Source organism: Malaclemys terrapin, chromosome 8 (genome assembly GCF_027887155.1).
Source record: "Malaclemys terrapin pileata isolate rMalTer1 chromosome 8, rMalTer1.hap1, whole genome shotgun sequence".
NCBI lineage: Eukaryota > Metazoa > Chordata > Testudines > Emydidae > Malaclemys > Malaclemys terrapin.
In genome coordinates this window covers 38,697,028-38,719,220 of record NC_071512.1, presented here as the reverse complement: position 1 = coordinate 38,719,220, position 22,193 = coordinate 38,697,028, and the positions used below count along the sequence as shown (strand labels likewise).

Here is a 22,193-nt window from a genome sequence, read left to right as displayed (position 1 = left end):
CCCGGCAGCCCTTCCCGGTGTCAGCCCGTTCCGGCTCCCCAGCCCGGGGGGAGGAGGGGTCGCGCCAGGCTCTGCCGGGGACGAGCCCCGAGGCTGCTCCATGACGACAGCCGGGTCACATCCGCTCTATCTGCGCGCGCAAAAACTCTGGTTGCAGCGGGGCGGGAGGATGGGACTGGTCGCGAACCAAGGATCGTCGGCTCTGCAAGGCCCGGCGGGGTGGGCTCGTGCGAGCTCTCGGCGTTGGGGGCGGGACTTGGAGCGCGGCGCGGTGATGTCACGGGTTGTGGGCGGAGGGGGCAGGCGGCGGGTCCTGGCGGCGGCGCGCCATGGCTAAGACCGTGGCCTATTTCTATGACCCGGACGTGGGCAACTTCCATTACGGTGAGAGGCGTGGGGCCCGCGGCCCCGTCCTAAGCCCTGGGCGGGGGGCAGGGAGCGGGCCCTGGGTGGGTAGAGAACCGGGGGCAGGGAGCGGACCATGGTGGAGGGTAGGGAGCGGGCCTTGGGCGGGTAGGGGACCGGCGGGCAGGGAGCATTGCTCTGTGGAGCTACAACAAGCTCCCTCTGAGTTTCACTTACACCCAGGATCATCTCCGGAACATTAAGAGGACTTTCACATAACCCCCTTTCAGGCAAGCGGCTACACTCCAGGGTTAAAGGGTTGGAGGGGGCACGCTCTTTCCCTCTGTAGCTTTTCTCACTGGCCATATGCATGTTACCGCACACAAGCTTATGAACACTTCCTTCTTGGGTTTCAGTTAAGTCCAGAATCACCTCTGGAACAACTGAAATATCCTCAACCATCATAGGCCAAGAGGTACCTTCTGTGTTCCACAAAGGACTGGAGGTACATTCTCCTTCATTAGGCACACTGCTATTTGCAACAGATAAACAATTGGAAACAGTTTTTCCTTCAACAGATAAACTGTTGCCTTCCACAAACAGTGGCTCATCACTTTTACCTGGTTCAGGCTCACTTTTACAAATTTCACTTGCCAGCAATCCATCACCCACCAGAAGTCTACCCTTACCTTCCTCAGTTAGGGCTTCAAACTGACCATCAAGTTTAATTTGCTCTAAAAAATGTTTTCCTGAGCTGCTTTCTGCACTTCCTCTAATTCCAGCGTCACTTCTGAGATATTAGACAAACCTTCAGAAATGTCTTCACTATATAAACTGCTTTTCTGACTGGACAAACAGCTATTTTCCACAATCCCAAGGCTAGAGACACACTCTTCCTTGTTATAGTATACCTGGTTAAACACATGGAACTGCCTAGAGTCAAACACCCCCTCAAAAATCTCCCTGTTAGTTACAAATAATAGAGGATTTACATTCATACTTTTTCTGGGACTGGGTTATGACATTACTTTGATTAAACATAGTTACCACATCATTATTAAACAACATACCAACATTCTTATAAACTGAACAGATTCTGTTCTGTTCTGGAGACATCATTGCTGTAGAGAGGAGCTGGGCTTCCAGGTGAACACAGTTCCTGCTGTTCTTTCATTATTTTGATTTGGAGTTTAAGTTTGGCAACTTGGGTCTCAGCTTGCAGCAGCTCCATTTGCCTCCTGTGCCTCTCTGGTTCTCTCCTCAGCTTCTTTTTCCAGCTGGGCCAAGGTTTGCTTCTCTTGCATCCAAAGTTCTGCCATTTCTCTCTCACGCTGAAGATGCTGGCTATCTCTCAGGGCTTATAGTTTTGATTGTGGATCACTCATTGTGACTAACATTAACCTTTAACACTTTCAGTATCAAAATTTTAAAATTTGGAATAGCATGAGGTTCTGATCCAAAACCCAAATGATCTGGTTCTGTGGATTCTGCCAAGACTATGCCAATGTGACCCGTGGTGCCTGGGACAACCCTCATTGGAAATGCCAAGGTCAGGGCAGGCTGCAAAAGGGAGAGCAGATACTCCCAAGACTGGAGGGTAACACTGAAGTTAAACTCTCCAACCAGTCACAGACTCTGCTTCTGATCCCCCACACTGGTTATCAAGAAGCAAAAAAAGAAATCACACAGCCCCATTTATTGCATTCCAGTTCTCTGGCTCCCAAACAGCACCTAGATCCAGTACAGTGAGAAGTTATTTTAAAACTCTACTCACATACACAAAATGTTCTTTGGACCCAAAATACCACGCTGACAGACAATCCTTTAGTGTCTAAACAGGGGTGGACAAACTTTTTGGCCTGAGGGCCACATCGGGATATGGAAGTTGTATGGCATGCCATGAATGCTCATGAAATTGGGGTTGGGGTGCAGGATGGGATGTGGGCTCTGGCTGGGGGTGCAGGCTCTGGATTGGGGCCAGAAATGAGGAGTTTGGGGTGAGGGAGGGGGCTCCAGGCAGGGGGTTGGGGTATGGTGGGGGCGAGGACTCCAGCTGGGAGGGTGCGCTGCCCCATCCACAGGTGCCATCCCTGCAGCTCCCATTGGCCGCAGTTCCTGGCCAATGGGAGCTGCAGGGGCAATGCGCGGAGGCCCCTAGCTGCCCCTAAACGTAGGAACTGGAGAGGGAATGTGCCGCTGCTTCCAGGAGATGCACGGAGCTGACCCTGCTCCTCGGATGGAGCGGGGAGCGGGGCAGGCCCCAGATCCTGCTTCCCAGCAGGAGCTTGAGGGCCAGATTAAATCGTCTGGCGGGTCGGATGTGTCCTGCGGACCGTAGTTTGCCCACCCCTGGTCTAAAACTAAGGTTTATAAAGAAAAAAGAATGACCAAGAAGAGAGATGTTAAATGGTAAAACAGTCACATACATACAAAGACTTCAAAGTCCATATATCAGGTTCCTAGCAGTATAGGTGAGTTTGTTGGCTTAAAAGGCCCTCTGGAATACATCTACAGCAGGGGTCTCAAACTCAAATGACCACGAGGGCCACATGAGGGCTTGTTCATTGACACGAGGGCCGCATCACTGACACACACACACCCCCTCGCTGCCCCCGGCCCTGCCTCCACTCCACCCCTTCCATGAGGCCCCTCCTCTTCCCACCCTTCCCTGCCCCCATTCCAACTCTTTCCCCGAAGTCCCCACCCCAACTCCACCCCCTCCCTGCCCCTAGAGGGTGCATGAGAGGTGTGGCGGGAGCTCAGGGCAGGGAGTTGAGGTACAGCAGGGATTTGGGGTGCAGAAGGGGTGTTGGGTGCAGGCAGGGGGCTCATGGCAGGGAGTTGGGGTGCAGAAGGGGTGTTGGGTGCAGCAGGTGGCTCAAGGCAGGGGATTGGGGTGCAGGCAGGGGGCTCAGGGCAGGGAGTTGGGGTGCAGAAGGGGTGTGGGATGCAGCAGGGGGCTTAGGGCGGGGGTTGGGGTGTGGGGTGCAGCAGGGGGCTCAGGGCAGGGAGTTGGGGGGCGGGGTGCAGGAGGGCTTCGGGCTCCGGGATGGCAGCAGCGTGGGCCAGCTGCCAGCCCTGGCCCCGCTCCTCTCCGGGAAGTAGCTGGAACCATGTCCCTGTGGCCCCTGGGGGAGGGGGATGCAGGGCTCCGCATGGCAAAAATGTGCTCCTCCAGGTACCTCCCGCGAAGCTCCCATTGGCCGTGGTTCCCTGTTCCTGGCCAATGGGAGCTGTGGGGGCCGTGCCTGGAAGCCAGGGCAACACACAGACGGAGCCCTCTGCTTCTCTCCCTCTTCCCCCCCATTCCCCCGGCCGCAGGGACGTGATGCCAGCCGGCGCGGGGCTCAAGGGGGGCAATCCCGCGGGTGTAGTTTGCCCACCCCTGGCCTGGAGGTAGGCCGGGGGAGGGGGAGGCGGGAGAGGGCAAGGGGAGCTGACCCTGTGTGTGGAGAGGGTGGGGGTGGGAGAAGGCAGGGGGAGGTGGTCCTGTTTGGGGGGTGGGGAAAGGGCAGGAAGAGGTGGTTCTGTGTGTTGGGGGGGAGCAGGGAGTGGTGTGTCTAGCTTTGAATCCATTGTGTGTGCTGACTGTCTTCTTTTTTTCTTTCCAGGGGCAGGACATCCCATGAAGCCTCATCGCTTGGCACTGACCCACAGTCTGGTGCTTCACTATGGGCTCTACAAGAAGATGAGCGTAAGTGAAAACTGATAGGGACTATCTTGAGCCATTGCCTCCTTCTTTCCTGATCCATCCCAGAAAGTCTCCTAGTGAGAAGCGCTTAAACCAGAATATTCATACAGAAAATACCATTCCTTATCCAAGCCAACATACAGTTCTTGAAATTATTACAAGGCACATCATATTTGTCATAGTGTACCATCTGGCCTCAGAAATATATACTCTGCAACATGAGTGGGTCATATGGATTAAATAATATGTCCACAGCCAAAGGTGGTGTACCACTTAAGTGTTGAGGGGAAACTCCAAAAATACATGATTTCAGATGTGGATTTCAAGATACCTGTTTGAAACTGTGAGGTAATTATTTTTATAAATAGCAACCAGCCATGCTAAAAGGATACTTGTTGGTCTCCATTTGTACCTTTCACAGAAGAGCTACTGATTGGGAAGAATAGCTTATCGTATATACTCGTTCATAAGCCAATTTTTTTTTGTAAAAAAGGGAAGGATCAGAGAAGGGGGTCGGCTTATGAATGGGTATAGACATAGGCGGCGAGTTCCATACCCACGTGGTGCTCGGGCACCAGCAATATTCAGAGACAGATGCCCAGCTCCAGCAATACTTGGGGCTGGGTGTCCCGTCCCCCCCCCCCCCGGCCCCACCTGCGGCCCCCTCATACCTTCCCTGAGTGTCCCACAGCCTGACTTGCTGCCCCCGCTTGCCTTTCACCAGCAGGCCCCAGAGCAGAGTGTCCCTGTCTCTTCTGTGTGCAGCTCCATGTTGCCTCCCTGCCGCAGGGTCCTAGTGCCCCCCATTTCCACTGCCAGGGCAGAGACTCTGAGCCTGCCCTTCCCCCTCAGACCCTTTCATTTTCTAATGGGACCCTCCAGCAGCACAGGGGGGCCCCCCACCCACAGTCACCGCTCCTGCACCATGCTGGGCAAGGGGCAGCCCCATCCCTCACCCCCAGTGAGGCTACAGTCAGGGGCAACAGCAGGGGAGGAGGCCCACGCAGCACCCTCCGGCACCCACCATGGGGGAGGCGAGGGTGATTCCTGGACCTGAGAGGGGCCCTAGGAGCACATGCAGTGACAATGGTGGGGGTGAGTGCGCTGCTGGGGGGGGTGGAGCAGGCTGTGGCCATGCTGCCTGGCCAGGCCAGAGACATCCTCACCTGGCCCGCCCCAGCTAAGGTAGGAAGGGATGGGATGGGAAGAGTGTGGGGGTCCCAAGCTAGGGGTGGGGTCATGTGGGAAGTGGTCACAGGGGTTATTCTCCTGACCCCCAGCTTCTCTCCCCCCCCCCCCCCCCCCCAAAAAAAATTTCCCCACCAGTTGCTGTCCTGGCCCGTCAGGATAAGCCGCTGGTGGGCTGGGAGACTTTGTTAGGTTTACCTCCGTGCCTGCGGATGCTCGAGGTAAACAAACTGTCTTGGCCTGCCAGTGGCTTATCCTGATGGCCTGGGAGCCAGAGTTTGCCAACTCCTGAATTATAGGGTCGGCTTATGAATGGGTCATAAAAAATTACTGTTTTTACTTATCCATCTTGGGGAGGGCGGGGGTGTGTCGGCTTATAACGAACCGGCTCATGATCGAGTATATACGGTATTTGATGGGCCTTAACTGTGAATTCCCAAACTTCCAATGTTTGGGTTTTTTAAATATAAATTGTTTAACTTCCTGGTTCTCTAATCTTTCTTTTTAAAATGATAACGTTCTTTCAGGTTAAAAGTTTGATACTTTCTTAATCTTAAGGCCAGTTTAACAAACTCTTTGTGTGGGTATTTGCCAGTAGAGCTCTGTAGTTGCATGTTTCCATAGGTTACCAGAATAATCATAACAGTATAATTACACTGCTCTACAGCCAAAATGCTTCTGAAATAAATGTAGTCAAACTTTACTAATTCAGGGTCACTGAGAACAAAAATGATGCTTAAAATTGTTGATTGGCTCTAGTTTTCAAGATATGCTATTGGGTCAGTATATACGACCCTTGACTTGCGAATGGCGGAGAATAAGTGAATTATAAAGGGAAGGGATCTCAATTTAAACCAGAAATGACTAAAATACATCTTTGACTGGATCTATGAATAAATCTATGACTGGGTTTGGACAGTACTTGCTTTTTAGGCAAAACAATGAATGATGCAATCTGAAGCTGGTATTGCGTCATACATGATATGAATTGCATCATGTTCTTCCTAGAAGTCATGGATGATGCAATCATAACGAAGCTTACATCACTCTGCTGAACAAATTGCCCTATATCAGCTCTAGAAATCATACAGTGTCGTGCTCTCTTATTTGTCAGTGTTTGATTTTGCAAAGGGACACATTTCTGTTTAGCCAAAGTGAGCAGAGATGCCTCGTACTTGAGTGAACAGTGCAGATAACTTCTGCTATGTTTGTGGTGAAGTGACTTTTGCATCACAAAAGCGCAGTATAACCACTATGGTTAAGAAAGCCTATCACCTTTATTTTGGCTGCCAAATTGGAGATCAGGACAAGAGGTGTGCCCCACACATATGCTGCAACACTTGTGCAACAAATCTTTGCCAGTGGTTGAACAGGAAAAGGAAATCTATGCCTTTTGCAGTGCCAATGATTTGGAGAGAGCCAACAGATCATACCAGCAATTGTTACTTCTGCATGGTACCTCCAGTTGGGAAAGGTGTGTCAAAGAAGAAAAAGTGGACTGTGCATTATCCAAACATTCCATCAGCTATACGCCCAGTACCCCACGGAGAAGGACTGCCGGTTCCTGATGCACCAGAATCATTCTCACTTGAGTCAGACGAGGAAGAGGATGAAACTTCTGGTCCTGAACCATCAATGTCACAGGACCCACATTTTCTCCCATCCTCCTCCTCTGAACCACACCTCATAACACAAGGTGAACTGAATGACCTTGTCAGGGATTTGGAACTACCCAAGAGTAAGGCAGAGCTGTTGGGCTCCAGACTACAGCAGTGGAATCTCCTGGCAGGTGATGTTAGGGTTTCCATGTTCCGTGACCGTCAAAAGGATCTTGTCCCATTCTTCTTCATGGAAGGTGATGTTGTAGCCTGCAACAACATCGATGGTGTGATGGCAGCCCTCAACATCGTTCACAATCCAGACGAGTGGAGACTGTTCATTGATTCATCGAAGATGAGTCTTAAAGCTGTTTTACTGCATAATGGCAATGTTTTGCCATCAATTCCAGTTGGTCATGCAGTCCATATGCTGCTAACAGGGGAGTTTGAGTGGGAGTTCACAGGGGGAGGTGGAAGGGGAGGCAGGAGGGCATGGTGCCCCGTGTGCTGTGTTACCCCAGGTGCGGAGGGCACAGGTGAGCAGGCGGGCACAGACAACAGCAGCCATGAGCCAAGCAGCAGGGGACACAATGCAGATGATTGCATGTGGCAGCTGCGGTATGTACATGGTCCTAGCGGGGGTGCCTGAACAGAGGTATGTCTGTATGAAGTGCCGCCTAACAGAGCTGCTGGAAGAAAAGAACCGAGGTTTGGAGATGCAGATAGATACCCTGGTAGAGTTTAGAAGGGGGTTCGAGCAGCTGATGGAGCAAAGGCAAGGAGTGGCTGAAGGGGAATGCTCAGGGGTACAGGTGAAAGCAGGGGCAAAGGCCTGTGAGGGGGGAATGCCGGGGGGAGAACAAGGGCAGTGGAAGCATGTGACCGTGAGAAGCAGGCCAAGGAAAAGGAGGGCCAGTGAAGGAGAAATAGAGCTCAGGAACAGGTTTGGGTTTTTGGAAAACGAGGAAGGGGTGCAGCAGGTGGTAACTGAAGGTGGGAGGGTGAGGAAGAAGAGAAAAGCAGCTAGTCCCATAGAAAGAGGGGAGGAGTTGATGGAGACAGCACCAAATCTGGGCCCTGGGAGGATACAGGATGGCATAAGGGGGATTATAAGGGAAAACAGGAATGGACAGGGGTTGCAACTAGAGGGAACAGGGGATAGATTAGTAGATCGCACTATCACCAGGCAAAGGCAGGTTTACGTGATTGGGGACTCCTTACTGAGGAGGTTAGACAGGCCTGTGACCAGGGCGGACCCAGAGAACAGAAGGGTGTGCTGTCTACCGGGCGCTAAGATACGGGATGTGGACCTGCGGTTGAAAAGGATCCTAAAAGGAGCAGGTAAGAACCCCTTGATCATCCTTCATGTAGGAACGAATGACACGGCTAGGTTCTCGCTGGAGAGAATCAAGGGAGATTATGCCAGGCTGGGGAAGACGCTTAAGGAAATCAAGGCTCAGATCATCTTCAGTGGGATTCTGCCTGTTCCTAGAGAAGGGCAGCAAAGGGGTGACAGGATTGTGATGATAAATAGTTGGCTAAGGGAGTGGTGCTATAAAGAGGGCTTTGGGATGTATGGCCATTGGGAGACTTTCGGGGACAGAAAACTGTTCTCACGGGACGGACTTCACCTAAGTAGGGAAGGAAATAGACTTCTGGGAGGGAGGCTGGCACATCTCATCAAAAGAGCTTTAAACTAGGAATTTGGGGGAGACGGTTGGGAGATGTCCAGTTAATCTCCACACCAGATTATAACATTGAGAGGGAGGACGATGAGATAAGAACGGATATAGCCGGGGGGAAGAGATTGGACATAAGGAGGAGCGGGTGGATGGATACTAGACTAATAGGTCATATTGGCGGTACGGTGTCCGTACCAAATTGGACAACGAATGTGAGAGAGGCCAAACGGTATAAATTAAGATGTTTATACACCAATGCGAGAAGCCTGGGTAACAAAATGGAGGAACTGGAGCTCCTGATCTGAGAAATGAAACCGGATATCATAGGAATAACCGAAACGTGGTGGAACGGTAGTCATGACTGGAGTACAGGTATGGAAGGGTATGTGCTGTTTAGGAAGGACCGGAACAAAGGCAAAGGTGGTGGAGTAGCATTGTATGTCAATAATGAGGTAAACTGTAAAGGAATAATAAGTGATGGAATGGATAAGACGGAGTCTGTCTGGGCAATACTCACACTGGGTAAAAGAACTACTAGAGCCTCCCCTGGGATAGTGGTTGGGGTGTGCTATAGACCGCCGGGATCTAGCCTGGATATGGACAGAAAACTCTTTAATGTTTTTAGGGAAGTAAATACTAACAGGAACTGTGTAATCATGGGAGACTTTAACTTCCCAGATATAGATTGGGGAACAAATGCTAGTAACAATAATAGGGCTCAGATTTTTCTAGACGTGATAGCTGATGAATTCCTTCATCAAGTAGTTGCTGAACCGACGAGGGGGGGATGCCATTTTAGATTTGGTTTTGGTGAGTAGTGAAGACCTCGTTGAGGAAATGGTTGTAGGGGACAACCTTGGCTCAAGTGATCATGAGCTAATTCGGTTTAAACTAAAATGGAAGGATTAACAGAATTAAATCGGAGACTAAGGTTTACGATTTCAAAAGGGCTAACTTTAGTAAATTAAGGTGACTAGTTAGGGAAGTGGATTGGACTAACATATTTATGGATCTAAAGGTGGAAGGTGCCTGGGATTATTTCAAGTTGAAGTTGCAGGAGCTGTTGGAGGCCTGTATCCCGAGAAAAGGAAAACGGTTCGTGGGCAGGAGATTTAGACCGAGCTGGATGAGCGAGCGTCTCAGAGGGGTGATTAAGAAAAAACAGAAAGCGTACAAGGAATGGAAGATGGGAGGGATCAGCAAAGAAACCTACCTTATTGAAGTCAGAGCATGTAGAGATGGAGTGAGAAAGGCCAAAAGCCGTGTAGAGTTGGACCTTGCAAGGAGAATTAAAACCAATAGTAAGAGGTTTTATAGCCATATAAATAGGAAGAAAACAAAGAAAGAAGAAGTGGGACCGCTTAAGACTGTAGATGGAGTGGAGATTAAGGATAATCTAGGCATGGCACAATGTCTAAACTAATATTTTGCATTGGTCTTTAATGAGGCTAATGAAGGGTTTAGGAATAGTGGCAGCATGACGGATGGGAATAAAGGACGGAGGGAGTTGACATTACCGTATCCGAGGTAGAAGCCAAACTCAAACAGCTTAATGGGACTAAATCGGGCGGACAGGATGATCTTCATCCGAGAATATTAAAGGAACTGGCGCGAGAAATTGCAAGCCCGTTAGCGATAATTTTTAATGAATCGGTAAACTCGGGGGTGGTACCGTTTGACTGGAGAATAGCTAATGTGGTTCCTATTTTCAAGAAGGGGAAAAAAAGTGACCCAGGTAACTACAGGCCTGTTAGTTTAACATCTGTAATATGCAAGGTCTTGGAAAAAATTTTGAAGGAGAAAGTAGTTAAGGACCTTGAGGTCAATGGCAATTGGGACAAATTACAACACGGTTTTACGAAAGGTAGATTGTGCCAAACCAACCTGATCTCCTTCTTTGAGAAAGTAACAGATTTTTTAGATAAAGGAAATGCGGCGGATCTAATGTAGCTCGATTTCAGCAAAGCGTTTGATACGGTACCGCATGAGGAATTATTGGTTAAATTGGAAAAGATGGGGATCGATATGAAAATCCAGAGGTGGATAAAGAACTGGTTAAAGGGGAGACTGCAGCGGGTCGTACTGAAAGGTGAACGGTCAGGTTGGAGGGAGGTTACCAGTGGAGTTCCTCAAGGTTCGGTTTTGGGTCCGATTTTATTTAATCTATTTATTACTGACCTCGGAACCAATTGTAGGAGTGTGCTGATAAAGTTTGCGGATGACACAAAGTTGGGAGGTATTGCCAATTCGGAGAAGGATCGAGATATCTTGCAGGGAGATTTGGATGACCTTGTAAACTGGAGTAATAGTAATAGGATGAAATGTAATAGTGAGAAGTGTAAGGTTATGCATTTAGGAATGACTAACAAGAATTTTAGTTATAAGCTGGGGACGCATCAGTTGGAAGTAACGGAAGAGGAGAAGGACCTCCGTGTCCTGGTTGATCACAGGATGACTATGAGCTGCCAATGTGATATGGCCATGAAAAAAGCTAATGCGGTCTTGGGATGCATTAGGCAAGGTATTTCTAGTAGGGATAAGGAGGTGCTGGTTCCGTTATACAAGGCACTGGTGAGAACTCATTTGGAGTACTGTGTGCGGTTCTGGTCTCCCATGTTTAAAAAGGATGAATTCAAACTGGAACGGGTACAGAGAAGGGCCACTAGGATGATCCAAGGAATGGAAAACCTGTTGTATGAAAGGAGACTCGAGGAGCTCGGTTTGTTTACCTTAACCAAAAGAAGGCTGAGGGGGGATATGATTGCTCTCTTTAAATATATCAGAGGGATAAATACCAGAGAGGGAGAGGAATTATTTCAGCTCAGTATTAATGTGGACACGAGAATAAATGGATATAAACTGGCCGTCGGGAAGTTTAGGCTTGAAATTAGACGAAGGTTTCTAACCATCAGAGGGGTGAAGTTCTGGAACAGCCTTCCAAGGGAAACAGTGGGGGCGAAAGACCTCTCTGGCTTTAAGATTAAGCTTGATAAGTTTATGGAGGGGATGGTTTGATGGGATAACATGATTTTAGTCAATAGGTCAATAACGTGCCATCGCTGGTAATTAGTAACAATGGTCAATAATGGGATATTAAAAGTTACTACAGAGAACTTTTTCCGGAGGGTCTGGCAGGAGAATCTTGCCCGCATGCTCGGGGTTCAGCTGATCGCCATATTTGGGGTCGGGAAGGAATTTTCCTCCAGGGTAGATTGGCAGAAGCCCTGGAGGTTTTTCGCCTTCCTCCGCAGCATGGGGCAGGGGTCGCTTGCTGGGCAGGGGTCGCTTGCTGGAGGATTCTCTACGACTTGAAGTCTTTAAATCATGATTTGGGGACTTCAACAGCTGAGTCAAGGGAGAGAATTATTCCAGGAGTGGGTGGGTCAACTTGTGGCCTGCATCATGCGGGAGGTCAGACTAGATGATCATAATGGTCCCGTCTGACCTTAAAGTCTATGAGTCTATGAAACGTATGTCAACATGAAACAACTTTTGAGGTGCATAAACTATGACCAACATCAGTGGCAGCTTTGTGGCGATTTGAAGGTTGTTGCTCTCTTTCTTGGTCTGCAGACTGGATACACAAAGTACTGCTGTTTTCTCTGCGAATGGGATAGTCGTGCAAGAGATTCCCACTACATCAAGAAAGATTGGCCACTCCGACAGTCATTGGAGCCTGGGAGGAAAAGTGTTCAGCATCCACCACTTGTTGAATCAAGGAAGTCACCCTTACACATCAAGCTGGGTCTGATGAAGAACTTTGTCAAGGCCATTGACAAAACACAAGCAGCTTTCAAGTACCTCCGTGGAAAATTTCCAAGGTTAAGTGAAGCTAAGATAAAGGAAGGTGTCTTTGTTGGTCCTCAGATTCGTGAACTTCTTCGAGATGATGCATTTGACCATGGACTGCGTGACAAGGAAAAGACGGCATGGAAATCCTTCCAGTTAGTGGCAATAAATTTTCTCGGAAACAACAAGGTAGACAACTACAGGTTGTTGGTGGAAAACCTCCTCAAGGCATACAAAAGCCTTGGTTGCAACATGTCACTAAAGATACATTTTTTGCACTCTCATCTAGATTTTTTCCACCGAACTGCGGAGCAGTGAGCGACGAGCATGGCGAGCGATTTCACCAGGACATTGCAACAATGGAGAAATGCTATCAGGGCAAATGGAGCCCATCAATGCTTGCAGACTATTGCTGGACAGTGACAAGAGATTCTCCATTTAATGAATACAAGAGACAAGCCAAGAAGCGCCGAGTAGACACTGAATAGGACTAAACTATGTACATAATAGTTTTTTGCCTTTTGTTTCATAATAAATTTTATTTATATAACTCTTTTGCTGTTTTTTAAAATGTTACATAAACAGGACAGGTGAAATATTATCATGTAAAGCAACCATAAACACATGAAAAGACCTAGGTTTACAATTTATGATTAAAACTCTACTGTCTACACAATATACATAGACATAAAATGTAAAAACTTAAATATCTTAGGGAAGGTCTACACTACGATAGTAGTTCAATTTTACTTAAAGCGAATTTGTGGAACCGATATTACAAAGTCGAACATGTGTATCCACACTCAGGACAGTAATTCGACTTTGTGAGTCCACACTAACGGGGCAAGCGTCGACATTGGAAGCGGTGCACTGTGGGCAGCTATCCCACAGTTCCCGCAGTCCCCGCTGCCCACTGGAATTCTGGGTCGAGCCCCCAATGCCTGCTGGGGCAAAAAATGTGTCGAGGTTGGTTTTGGGTAACTGTCATCATTCAACCGTCACTCCCACCCTCCCTCCGTGAAAGCGCCGGCGGGCAATCAGTTCGCGCACTTTTCTGGTGATTGACAGCGCGGACGCCACAGCACTGCGAGCATGGAGCCCGCTGCGATCATCATTGCAATTATGGCCGTTGTCAACACCTCGCACCTTATCATCCACCTTTTCCAGAGGCAGATGCTGAGAAATCGGGCGAGGAGGCTACGGCAGCGCGGTGAGGACATTAAGTCTGAGAGGGGCACAGACCTCTCACAAAGCACAGGACCCTGCACCGTGGACATCATGGTGGCAATGGGTCATGTTGATGCTGTGGAACGGCGATTCTGGGCCCAGGAAACAAGCATGGACTGGTGGGACCGCAAAGTGCTGCAGGTCTGTGATGAATCACAGTGGCTGCGAAACTTTCGGATGCGTAAGGGAACTTTCCTGGAACTTTGTGACTTGCTGTCCCCTGCCCTGAAGCACAAGGGCACCTGGATGCGAGCAGCCCTGACTGTCCAGAACTGTCGAGTGGCCATAGCCCTCTGGAAGCTTGCAACGCCAGACAGCTACCGGTCAGTCGCGAATCACTTTGGAGTGGGCAAATCTACCGTGAAGGTTGCTGTGATGCAAGTAGCCAACGCAATCGTTGAGCTACTGCTCTCAAAGGTAGTGATCCTGGGAAACTTGCAGGTGATCATAGATGGCTTCGCTGCCTTGGGATTCCCAAACTGCGGTGGGGTTATAGATGGAACTCACATCCCTATCCTGGGACCGGCCCACCAGGCCAGCCAGTACATTAACCGAAAGGGCTACTTTTCAATGGTGCTGCAAGCACTGGTGGACCATAGGGGACGTTTTACCAATATCAACGTCGGATGGCCGGGCAAGGTTCATGACGCTCACGTTTTCAGGAACTCTGGTCTGTTTAGACGGCTGCAGGAAGGTATTTACTTCCCGGACCACAAAATAACTGTTGGGGATGTGGAGATGCCTATAGTCATCCACGGGGACCCAGCCTACCCGCTAATTCCCTGGCTCATGAAGCCCTATACAGGCGCCCTGGACAGTGAAAAAGAACTCTTCAACTACCGTCTGAGCAAGTGCAGAATGGTGGTGGAGTGTGGTTTTGGACGTCTGAAGGGGAGATGGAGAAGCTTACTGACTCGCTCTGATCTCAGCGAAACCAATATCTCCGTTGTTATTGCAGCTTGCTGTGTGCTCCACAATCTCTGTGAGAGCAAGGGGGAGACATTTATGGCGGGGTGGTAGGTTGAGGCAAATCGCCTGGCTGCTGATTACGCCCAGCCAGACAGCTGGAAGATTAGAAGAGCCCAGCGGGACGCGCTGTGCATCCGGGAAGCTTTGAAAGCTAGGTTCCAGAGTGAACAGGGTAACCTGTGACTATTAAGTTTGTTTCAACAGAAGCTGAACCTGCCCCCGTTTCTTTACCCAGTTAATGTTGACTATCCTCTCCAGTTACCAACCCCCTTCCCCCCCTTCCAACACACCTTTAAAAATAAAATAAATGAAACTTTGTTCATTAACACCGTTTTCTTTATTAAGGATTTCATGGTAAAGTGTTGAAACTGGGACGCAGACTGTGGTGGGGAGCAGGTGTAGTGATGGAAAGGACGCTTCTAAACTCGAGGAATGACAGGCTCCTGCTCCTAGAGCGGTCCGCAGTGGTGGACTGGTTGTTTCAACGGAGCCTGCCACCCCTCCTTTTTGGGACTCTGTGTGTGGGGGCTATGTGACTTTGTGGCAGGGGAGGGCGGTTACAGATCCCCTGCTGTGTGGCTCTGTCATCCAGGCTAAGGACTGCTGCATAAGATCTGTAACCGCCCTCCTCCGCCACAAACTCACATAGCCCCCACACACAGAACATGAAAACCACCTCCCAGACTGACCAGGGTGCCTAGTGACTGCAATGTGTGTGCGACCTTCTGCTGAACCTGCCCTCATGTCTGTACCCTGGTAAAGGTGACTGTCCTCTCCAATTACCAACCCCCTTCACCCCCTTCAAACACACTCTCCTCTAAAAGAACATGATGGAAACAGTAATTAACAGAAATGTATTTTTTATTAACAACTGCACAGTTAGAGGATGAAACTGGGAGGGGGCTTGGGTGAGGTGCTTTTGGAGTGAAGGAAAGGACTTATCAAATCTTTGGGAATGAGAGCCTTCTGTTACTTGAGCAGTCTGCAGGGATGGAGTGACTGTTTCCACGGCCCCTGCCGCCCCTCCTTCTTGGGACTTTGGGTGAGGGGGGGATGGGACTTTGTGGCGGGGGAGGGCGGTTAGAGATAGAATGCAGCGGGGCTCTGTCCTCCTGCCTCCGGTCCTGCAGAACATCTACAAGGCGCCGGAGCATGTCCGTTTGCTCCCTCATTAGTCCAAGCAGCGTTTGAGTCGCCTGCTGGTCTTCCTGCCGCCACCTGTCCTCCCGTTCGCTGTGTGATCGCTGGTATTGCGACATGTTCTCCCTCCACTGGGTCTGCTGTGCCGCCTCGGCTTGGGAGCAGCCCATAAGTTCTGAGAACATCTCGTCCCGTGTCCTTCTGTTTCGTCGCCTGATCTGCGCCAGCCTCTGGGAGGGGGATGCCGGGGTAGCTCGGGAGACACTCGCAGCTGTGGGATGGGAAAAAGGGAGTGAATTCCTCAGAAAGATACAGTTTTGCGAACAATGAATATAGTCTTTCTCTGTGAACAAGACCATGCACAGCACCTATCACATGCGCACTCAATACAAGGTCGAATTTTCGGCCTTCCCATTGAGTGCCTGGGGTCTTGCTGTACAGATCAAACAAGCGGGGCCGGACAATGGAATTCAGCTAGCAGGCGGACATGGTAAGCCGTAGACTTTTGGCTGCTTAAAGCTTAATTTATAGCAGTGCCTTCCTTTCACGTTCCAAGCAATGCTCCTAGCGTTGGCCAGTTCCTGCTGCCGGCAATCTGGCCAGCATGAACTCTGCCCCTGTCCCAACCCCCTCGCAGCTGTCCCCGGGAAAGATCCCTGCATACTGCCCCTGTCACGCTTCCACCGCGTGGCTGTAAACGGCCGGTTACAGTTATGTAAAGGAACAGGCAATCAGTCCCAATACTAACATTCCCCTAATTCAAAGCAGGTTACCATGAGTGATATCACTCTGATGAGGATTTTGGAGACAGAGAAAGACCGCATGCTGCGTGAATGCCAGCAAGCACCAGGGCCGTATGCCGCCATGCTTTGCGAGGCAATGATCCCGGAGTACTTGCTGCTAGCCTGGCGCGGAAAAGTTTCCTACCATGGAGGATGCGATAAGGCCGCTCTCCCCAGGAACCTGATGCAAAGGCTTTCACAATACCTCCAGGAGACCTTCGTGGAGATGTCCCAGGAGGATTTCTGCTCTATCCCCGGACATATTGACAGAATTTTCCAGTAGCTGCACTGGCAAGGACTAGAAACTAAATCGCCTAGGGCAAACTAATCATGAAAAACCGGACATGTTGACAAACTTTTCCAGTAGCTGCACTGGCAAGGACTAGAAACTAAAGCGCCTAGGGCAAACTAATCATGAGAAACCCATTGTTAAAATATCATTCCTATTCTGTTCAAAATAAATGTTTAAAACACTTACCTACTGATGTTTCCCCTGATTCACGGTCTGGGTTACTGCCTTGGGAGGGTTGGTAGGGGATCTCCGTGAGCGTGATGAAGAGATCCTGGCTGTCGGGGAAATCAGCGTTGAAAGCGCTGTTGACTGCCTCGTTCTCCTCATCTCCTTCCTCATCTTCCCCGTCCACGAACATCTCCGAGGAAGCGGCCGTCGACAATACCCCATCGTCGGAGTCCACGGACAGTGGTGGGGTAGTGGTGGCGGCCGCACCTAGAATGGAATGCAGTGCCTTGTAGAAACGGCATGTCTGGGGCTGGGATCCGGAGCGTCCGTTTGACTCTTTGGTCTTCTGGTACCCTTGTCTCAGCTCCTTGATTTTCACGCGGCACTGCGTTGCATCCCGGCTGTATCCTCTCTCCATCATGGCTTTTGAGATCTTCTCGTAGATCTTCACATTGCGTTTTTTCGATCGCAGCTCCGAAAGCACAGACTCATCTCCCCACACAGTGATCAGCTCCAAGACTTCCCGATCAGTCCATGCTGGGGCCCTCTTTCTATTCTGCGATTGCATGGTCACCTCTGCTGGAGAGCTCTGCATCATTGCCAGTGCTGCTGAGCTCGCCACGATGTCCAAACAGGAAATGAGATTCAAACTGCCCAGACAGGAAAAGGAATTCAAATTTTCCCGGGGCTTTTCCTGTGTGTCTGGTCAGAGCATCCGAGCTCGGACTGCTGTCCAGCGCGTCAACAGAGTGGTGCACTGTGGGATGCCTCCCGGAGCTATTAGCGTCGAATTCCATCCACACCTACCCTAATTCGACATGGCCATGTCGAATTTAGCGCTACTCCCCTCGTCAGGGAGGAGTACAGAAATCGATTTAAAGAGACCTCTATGTCGAAATAAATAGCTTCGTTGTGTGGACGGGTGCAGGGTTAATTCGAGTTAACGCTGCTAAATTCCACATAACCTCCTAGTGTAGACCAGGCCTAAGAAACAGTAGCCAATCAGTTGTTTTAATTGTAATATTTGAATTCAGCACATCAAAATACATAATAAATAGCACATTTTATCTCTGAAGCAGACGACTTCTCAAAAATTGTAGACTAGTGTTATACCCATATAGCTATACCGGTATAATTCTCTGTGAGGACACTCTTATTCCGGAATAACACTGTCCACACGGGGAGTTATTCCTGTATAGTTATGTGAATACATTTCCCCATGAACACAAGCCCATGCTTTCTCCAATTTTTTTAAAAAGCAAAAATTTCTTAATTTTGTTAAAAGTATATATTTTAAATAGGGACAGATAAAGAAAGGCAAAACTTAAGGTTCTGATTAATCTCAGAGCAGCTTAATTTCCTCTCATTGTACATATGTAGTATTCTTGATTGTTAACTTAGTTAAAAGTATACTTTAATATGAAAAAATGCAATGATGGCAAATTCATATTGTTGTGGACACCATCTCTTGAATCAATCCCTACTTTCCTGACCACTTTTTATTTAAAATTTGCAAGACACTTGTTAAGCTGAGCACATAGTTGAGCATTTTTAGACTGACACAGTGATTTGGGATATTTGTCTATTTGGAGTTAATTTTGTGGTGAGATTTGTAGTAGCCAAGGTAAACCCAACTCTGAGCAGGAAATAACTGTTGTGTGTCCTTCTCTTGGAGGTTTTTAAACCATACCAGGCATCCCAGCATGATATGTGTCGCTTCCACTCGGAGGATTATATAGACTTCCTGCAGAGGGTGAGTCCCAACAACATGCAAGGATTCACCAAGAGCCTCAATGCCTTCAATGTGGGTGATGACTGGTGAGTATCTAGCACCTAGCAGGTGAATGGGAAGTACAAGGGTTACAGTAATCTCATGTGATTACTTGGTGTGGTATGGGTGCATCATAATGGTTCCAATACAGTGTGGTATTAATTTTACATTTTTAACTAAAAAAGCCCTACAGTCTAATGGAGCCATCAAGATGTTGCAAACAGTTTGTTGAGTAACTGTTATTGCTGTAAATCTTCTTCCTCTCCCTCTTCTTTTTAATCTCTTAGAGTTTCAGTAGTTAGATCTGAATCTAGATGGTAAGCTCTATGCTAGGGACTGTAACTGTATTTGGTTTCGTGAGGGTCTTAGCTCTTGAAAATTTGGGCAGAGATGTTCAAAGGTGGCTAATTTTGGTTGCCTCCGTTTTTTGGGTGCCAAACTTGAGACAACTTAAAGGTTCTGACTTTCAGAAAGTGCAGATAAACTCTGAAAATCTGTGTCTCAAACTTTGCATCCCAAATCACTAGTCAATTTTGAAAATCTTGACCTCAAGCAATAAATAATAGGATAACAGTACAGTCTCTATATACTAGTATTCCCACTAATTAGTGAGGACAGGATGAGAAGTGATGAGATTTAGCTGTGGGAGGTAGAGGCTGCTATCCTTGCCTTTCCATAATCTCCTTTTCTCCCAACTGAACAAACCCAGTGTTGTTAAATACACAGTCTGCTGGGAGTTTCAGCTATTTGCAGGACTACAAAGTGCTGTAGACACAGGTCAGGCTGCCACCTACTTTAGGGTGAGCTGATCTGTCATTCTTGCTCTCCGTTGGTGGCCATATAACACATTTTTCACACACCTCCCTGGCCTGCACTTCTGTGGCAGTGGTATTTGCTTTCTCCCTCAGCCAATCTTCTCATTGGGTTAATTTGACTATAATTCTACTTTTGTGAAAACAGTGTGGTCAGGTACAAGCTCTGGGGCCTGTTAACAAGTGAAACACATGGAAGCAAGAGATTTGAGGTCTATATTTTATTTCTGGTAGATTGTGTGCACACATTGATATGTTATGACTTGCACTTGTTAATGTGTGCATGCTGTAAGTCACTGAAAATGAGTAAAGGAGTTCTTCTGCCATCCTGAGCCTGCTGGCTAGAGTGGGATTGCACGATGGAGATGAGACATACTTTGCTACTCTGAGCAAGAGCATTGTGCATCCCTGGATACAATTTATTGCTCACAGCAGTCTATTCACTAGATAGGTGAATGGGTGGGGAGCATCTTCAAACTAACAGATTACAACCCCATGGGAATATGGTGTGTGAGTAGATGTCTTGGACAGCTATGTTCCCTGTTGTTGTTTTGTTGTGAAGTCCTGCCCTCTCCCTTACACAGGATGCCTTGCGTCTTCTCTCTCCAGGACCTGTCCCCATATATGCATCAGCATGGTAGAGGGCAGGATTTAGTCTGTATGTTTCCCATTCTCCAGATCTGGAGTATATGGTGAACAAGATTGTTCCAGACTAACTTGAAAGTTTCTTGTAATTATTATCAAATCCACCAAGTTTTCCATAGTGTTTGCAAAGGATGGTGTAATGTTGCCTATTGGTATGTAATCTGTAGTGAACAGGGTCAGAATGACCCCGAATTAACATTTCTCTAGCAGAGACTGCATTTTGATATTCTTTGTCTAATGGTCACTGAGAGTTTTGTTTTGGTCTCAGTCCTGGAGACGTGTATCTGAAGTTGGAAGGTTCTGTTCTGTTTGAATTTTGTGTTCTCTTTTTGCAGCCCAGTGTTCCCAGGCCTTTTTGAATTTTGCTCTCGCTATACTGGGGCCTCACTGCAGGGAGCAACACAACTGAACAACAAGGTAACTCTGAGCTGATATGCTTGTTCTCTTTGAACACTGACATGCCAGCTGGCTACTGTGGGGGATGGAGTCCCTAAGATAGCCTATACTACATATACTTATTGTAAAAACACCAACTCGGTGTCACCTGTCTGTTAATTTGTGGGGGAATCTCTTGGATTTCCCCCTGCCCCCGCACTGACTGATTGCAAACACTGATTTAGTACAGCTTAAGTAGCTTGACTGGATGACAGATAGGGCATCTGAAGGGACTGGATGGGTGGGGAGAAAGGGGAAAAAATAATAATTGTGAGCCACAATGTGGGGGTAGGGGTGATGTCCATACTGACATGCAGGGTTGGGTTTGGGGTTGTTGCTCTCTTGCTCTTAACTTTGAGCTAATCTTCTCTTCCTTCCTTAGATCTGTGATATTGCAATAAACTGGGCTGGAGGCCTGCATCATGCCAAGAAGTTTGAGGTAATGACACAAGTCTAAGTATTTCTGTCTCACTGAAAGTTGGGCTCATTGCTGCTCTTCTTTTGACTCCATTTTATTTTCTTTGCACTGCAGGCTTCTGGGTTTTGTTACGTCAATGACATAGTTATCGGCATTCTGGAGCTGCTCAAGTAAGGACTCGGTGTGAGTGCACTGTGATACTGTTTTGGATTAGAAGTGATGCTCTGGGAGGGTAATGCTGTGAGAGATGCCCTGTGTGATGTGGTTGTAGTATGGACACTGCCCTTCTCCACATCATAAATAGGATCCCCTCTGCTGATAGAGAGTTCTTCCCTTCTTGTTCTCCTTAATTTCAGTTGTGGCTTAGACATAGCTGATCATTGGCTGCCCTGGACAGTCTCTGTTTCAGGTGTCTTCTGTAGCCTAACAGCTGTTCAGGCGTGTCCCTGGCATGATTCTGCTCTTACATCTCCAGCGTCTATCTCTACTGGTAGCTTCGCTTCTCTGCCAAGACCCTGCCATTGCAGAGTCCCAAACACTCAGTTCTTGACTTACTGTCCTGTTCTCATCCTCAGAAGCCGGAATAGTTCTCAGTTAAGGCAGAGGACTGAGAATAAGGATATCTGGTGCTAGCTTTGTTGATTGTTTTCTCAATTTACCATCTGTGAAATATTTTTCTACTTCACAGGGCCCTTGTGAGGCTTACTGTGTGTATAGTTCTTGCCATTGTTAAGCTCTTTGTGATAAATGCAAAGTGTTGCACTTTGGAAGGAAAAATGTGAACTACATGTGAATCTTTCTGGATTCTAAATTTAACTATATTGGCTCAGGAAAGGGATCTGGAGACAGCATAATGGGGACCTCCACTTTGGTCAAAAAAATGCAATTGTGGTTCAAAAAAAAGTCTAAACTCATAAGGAATGGGTTGGAGAATTATAGAAAGGCATTCTGATATTTTCTGGATTAATTAAGGTTTGCCGCCTCTAAATGTTACTGCAGTACTAGTCACCTCATCTCAAACAGGGTGTTGGCTCTGGTAAGGATTATGTCCCCTCTCTCTTTAACATTAAAAGTGGGGACATATAAGTTTTGATGCTTTAAATGACCACTCCTTATCTGACCTCTGCCTGATGGACCTAGTAAATTTATTGCCCAGTAATTTCAACTCTCCTGCATTCCCCTGAATGTCCACTTGGCAAGAGGACACTTCTCAAGCCCAGCAGCAACTTCTTTCTCTCCCC

At 48.2% G+C, this 22,193-nt stretch overlaps 1 protein-coding gene across 1 annotated transcript in view; it reads left to right on the top strand.

Moving 5' to 3' along the window:
* The first annotated feature begins 302 nt into the window (after window positions 1-302).
* HDAC3 (histone deacetylase 3) overlaps window positions 303-22,193 on the top strand; it is a 30,589-nt gene continuing 8,698 nt past the window's right edge. The window contains exons 1-6 of the mRNA XM_054037528.1: window positions 303-384; window positions 3,957-4,039; window positions 18,547-18,689; window positions 20,435-20,516; window positions 20,917-20,973; window positions 21,067-21,122. Coding sequence (XP_053893503.1) covers window positions 330-384; window positions 3,957-4,039; window positions 18,547-18,689; window positions 20,435-20,516; window positions 20,917-20,973; window positions 21,067-21,122 — 476 coding nt within the window. The 5' untranslated portion in view covers window positions 303-329. The remainder of the gene's footprint in view (window positions 385-3,956; window positions 4,040-18,546; window positions 18,690-20,434; window positions 20,517-20,916; window positions 20,974-21,066; window positions 21,123-22,193) is intronic.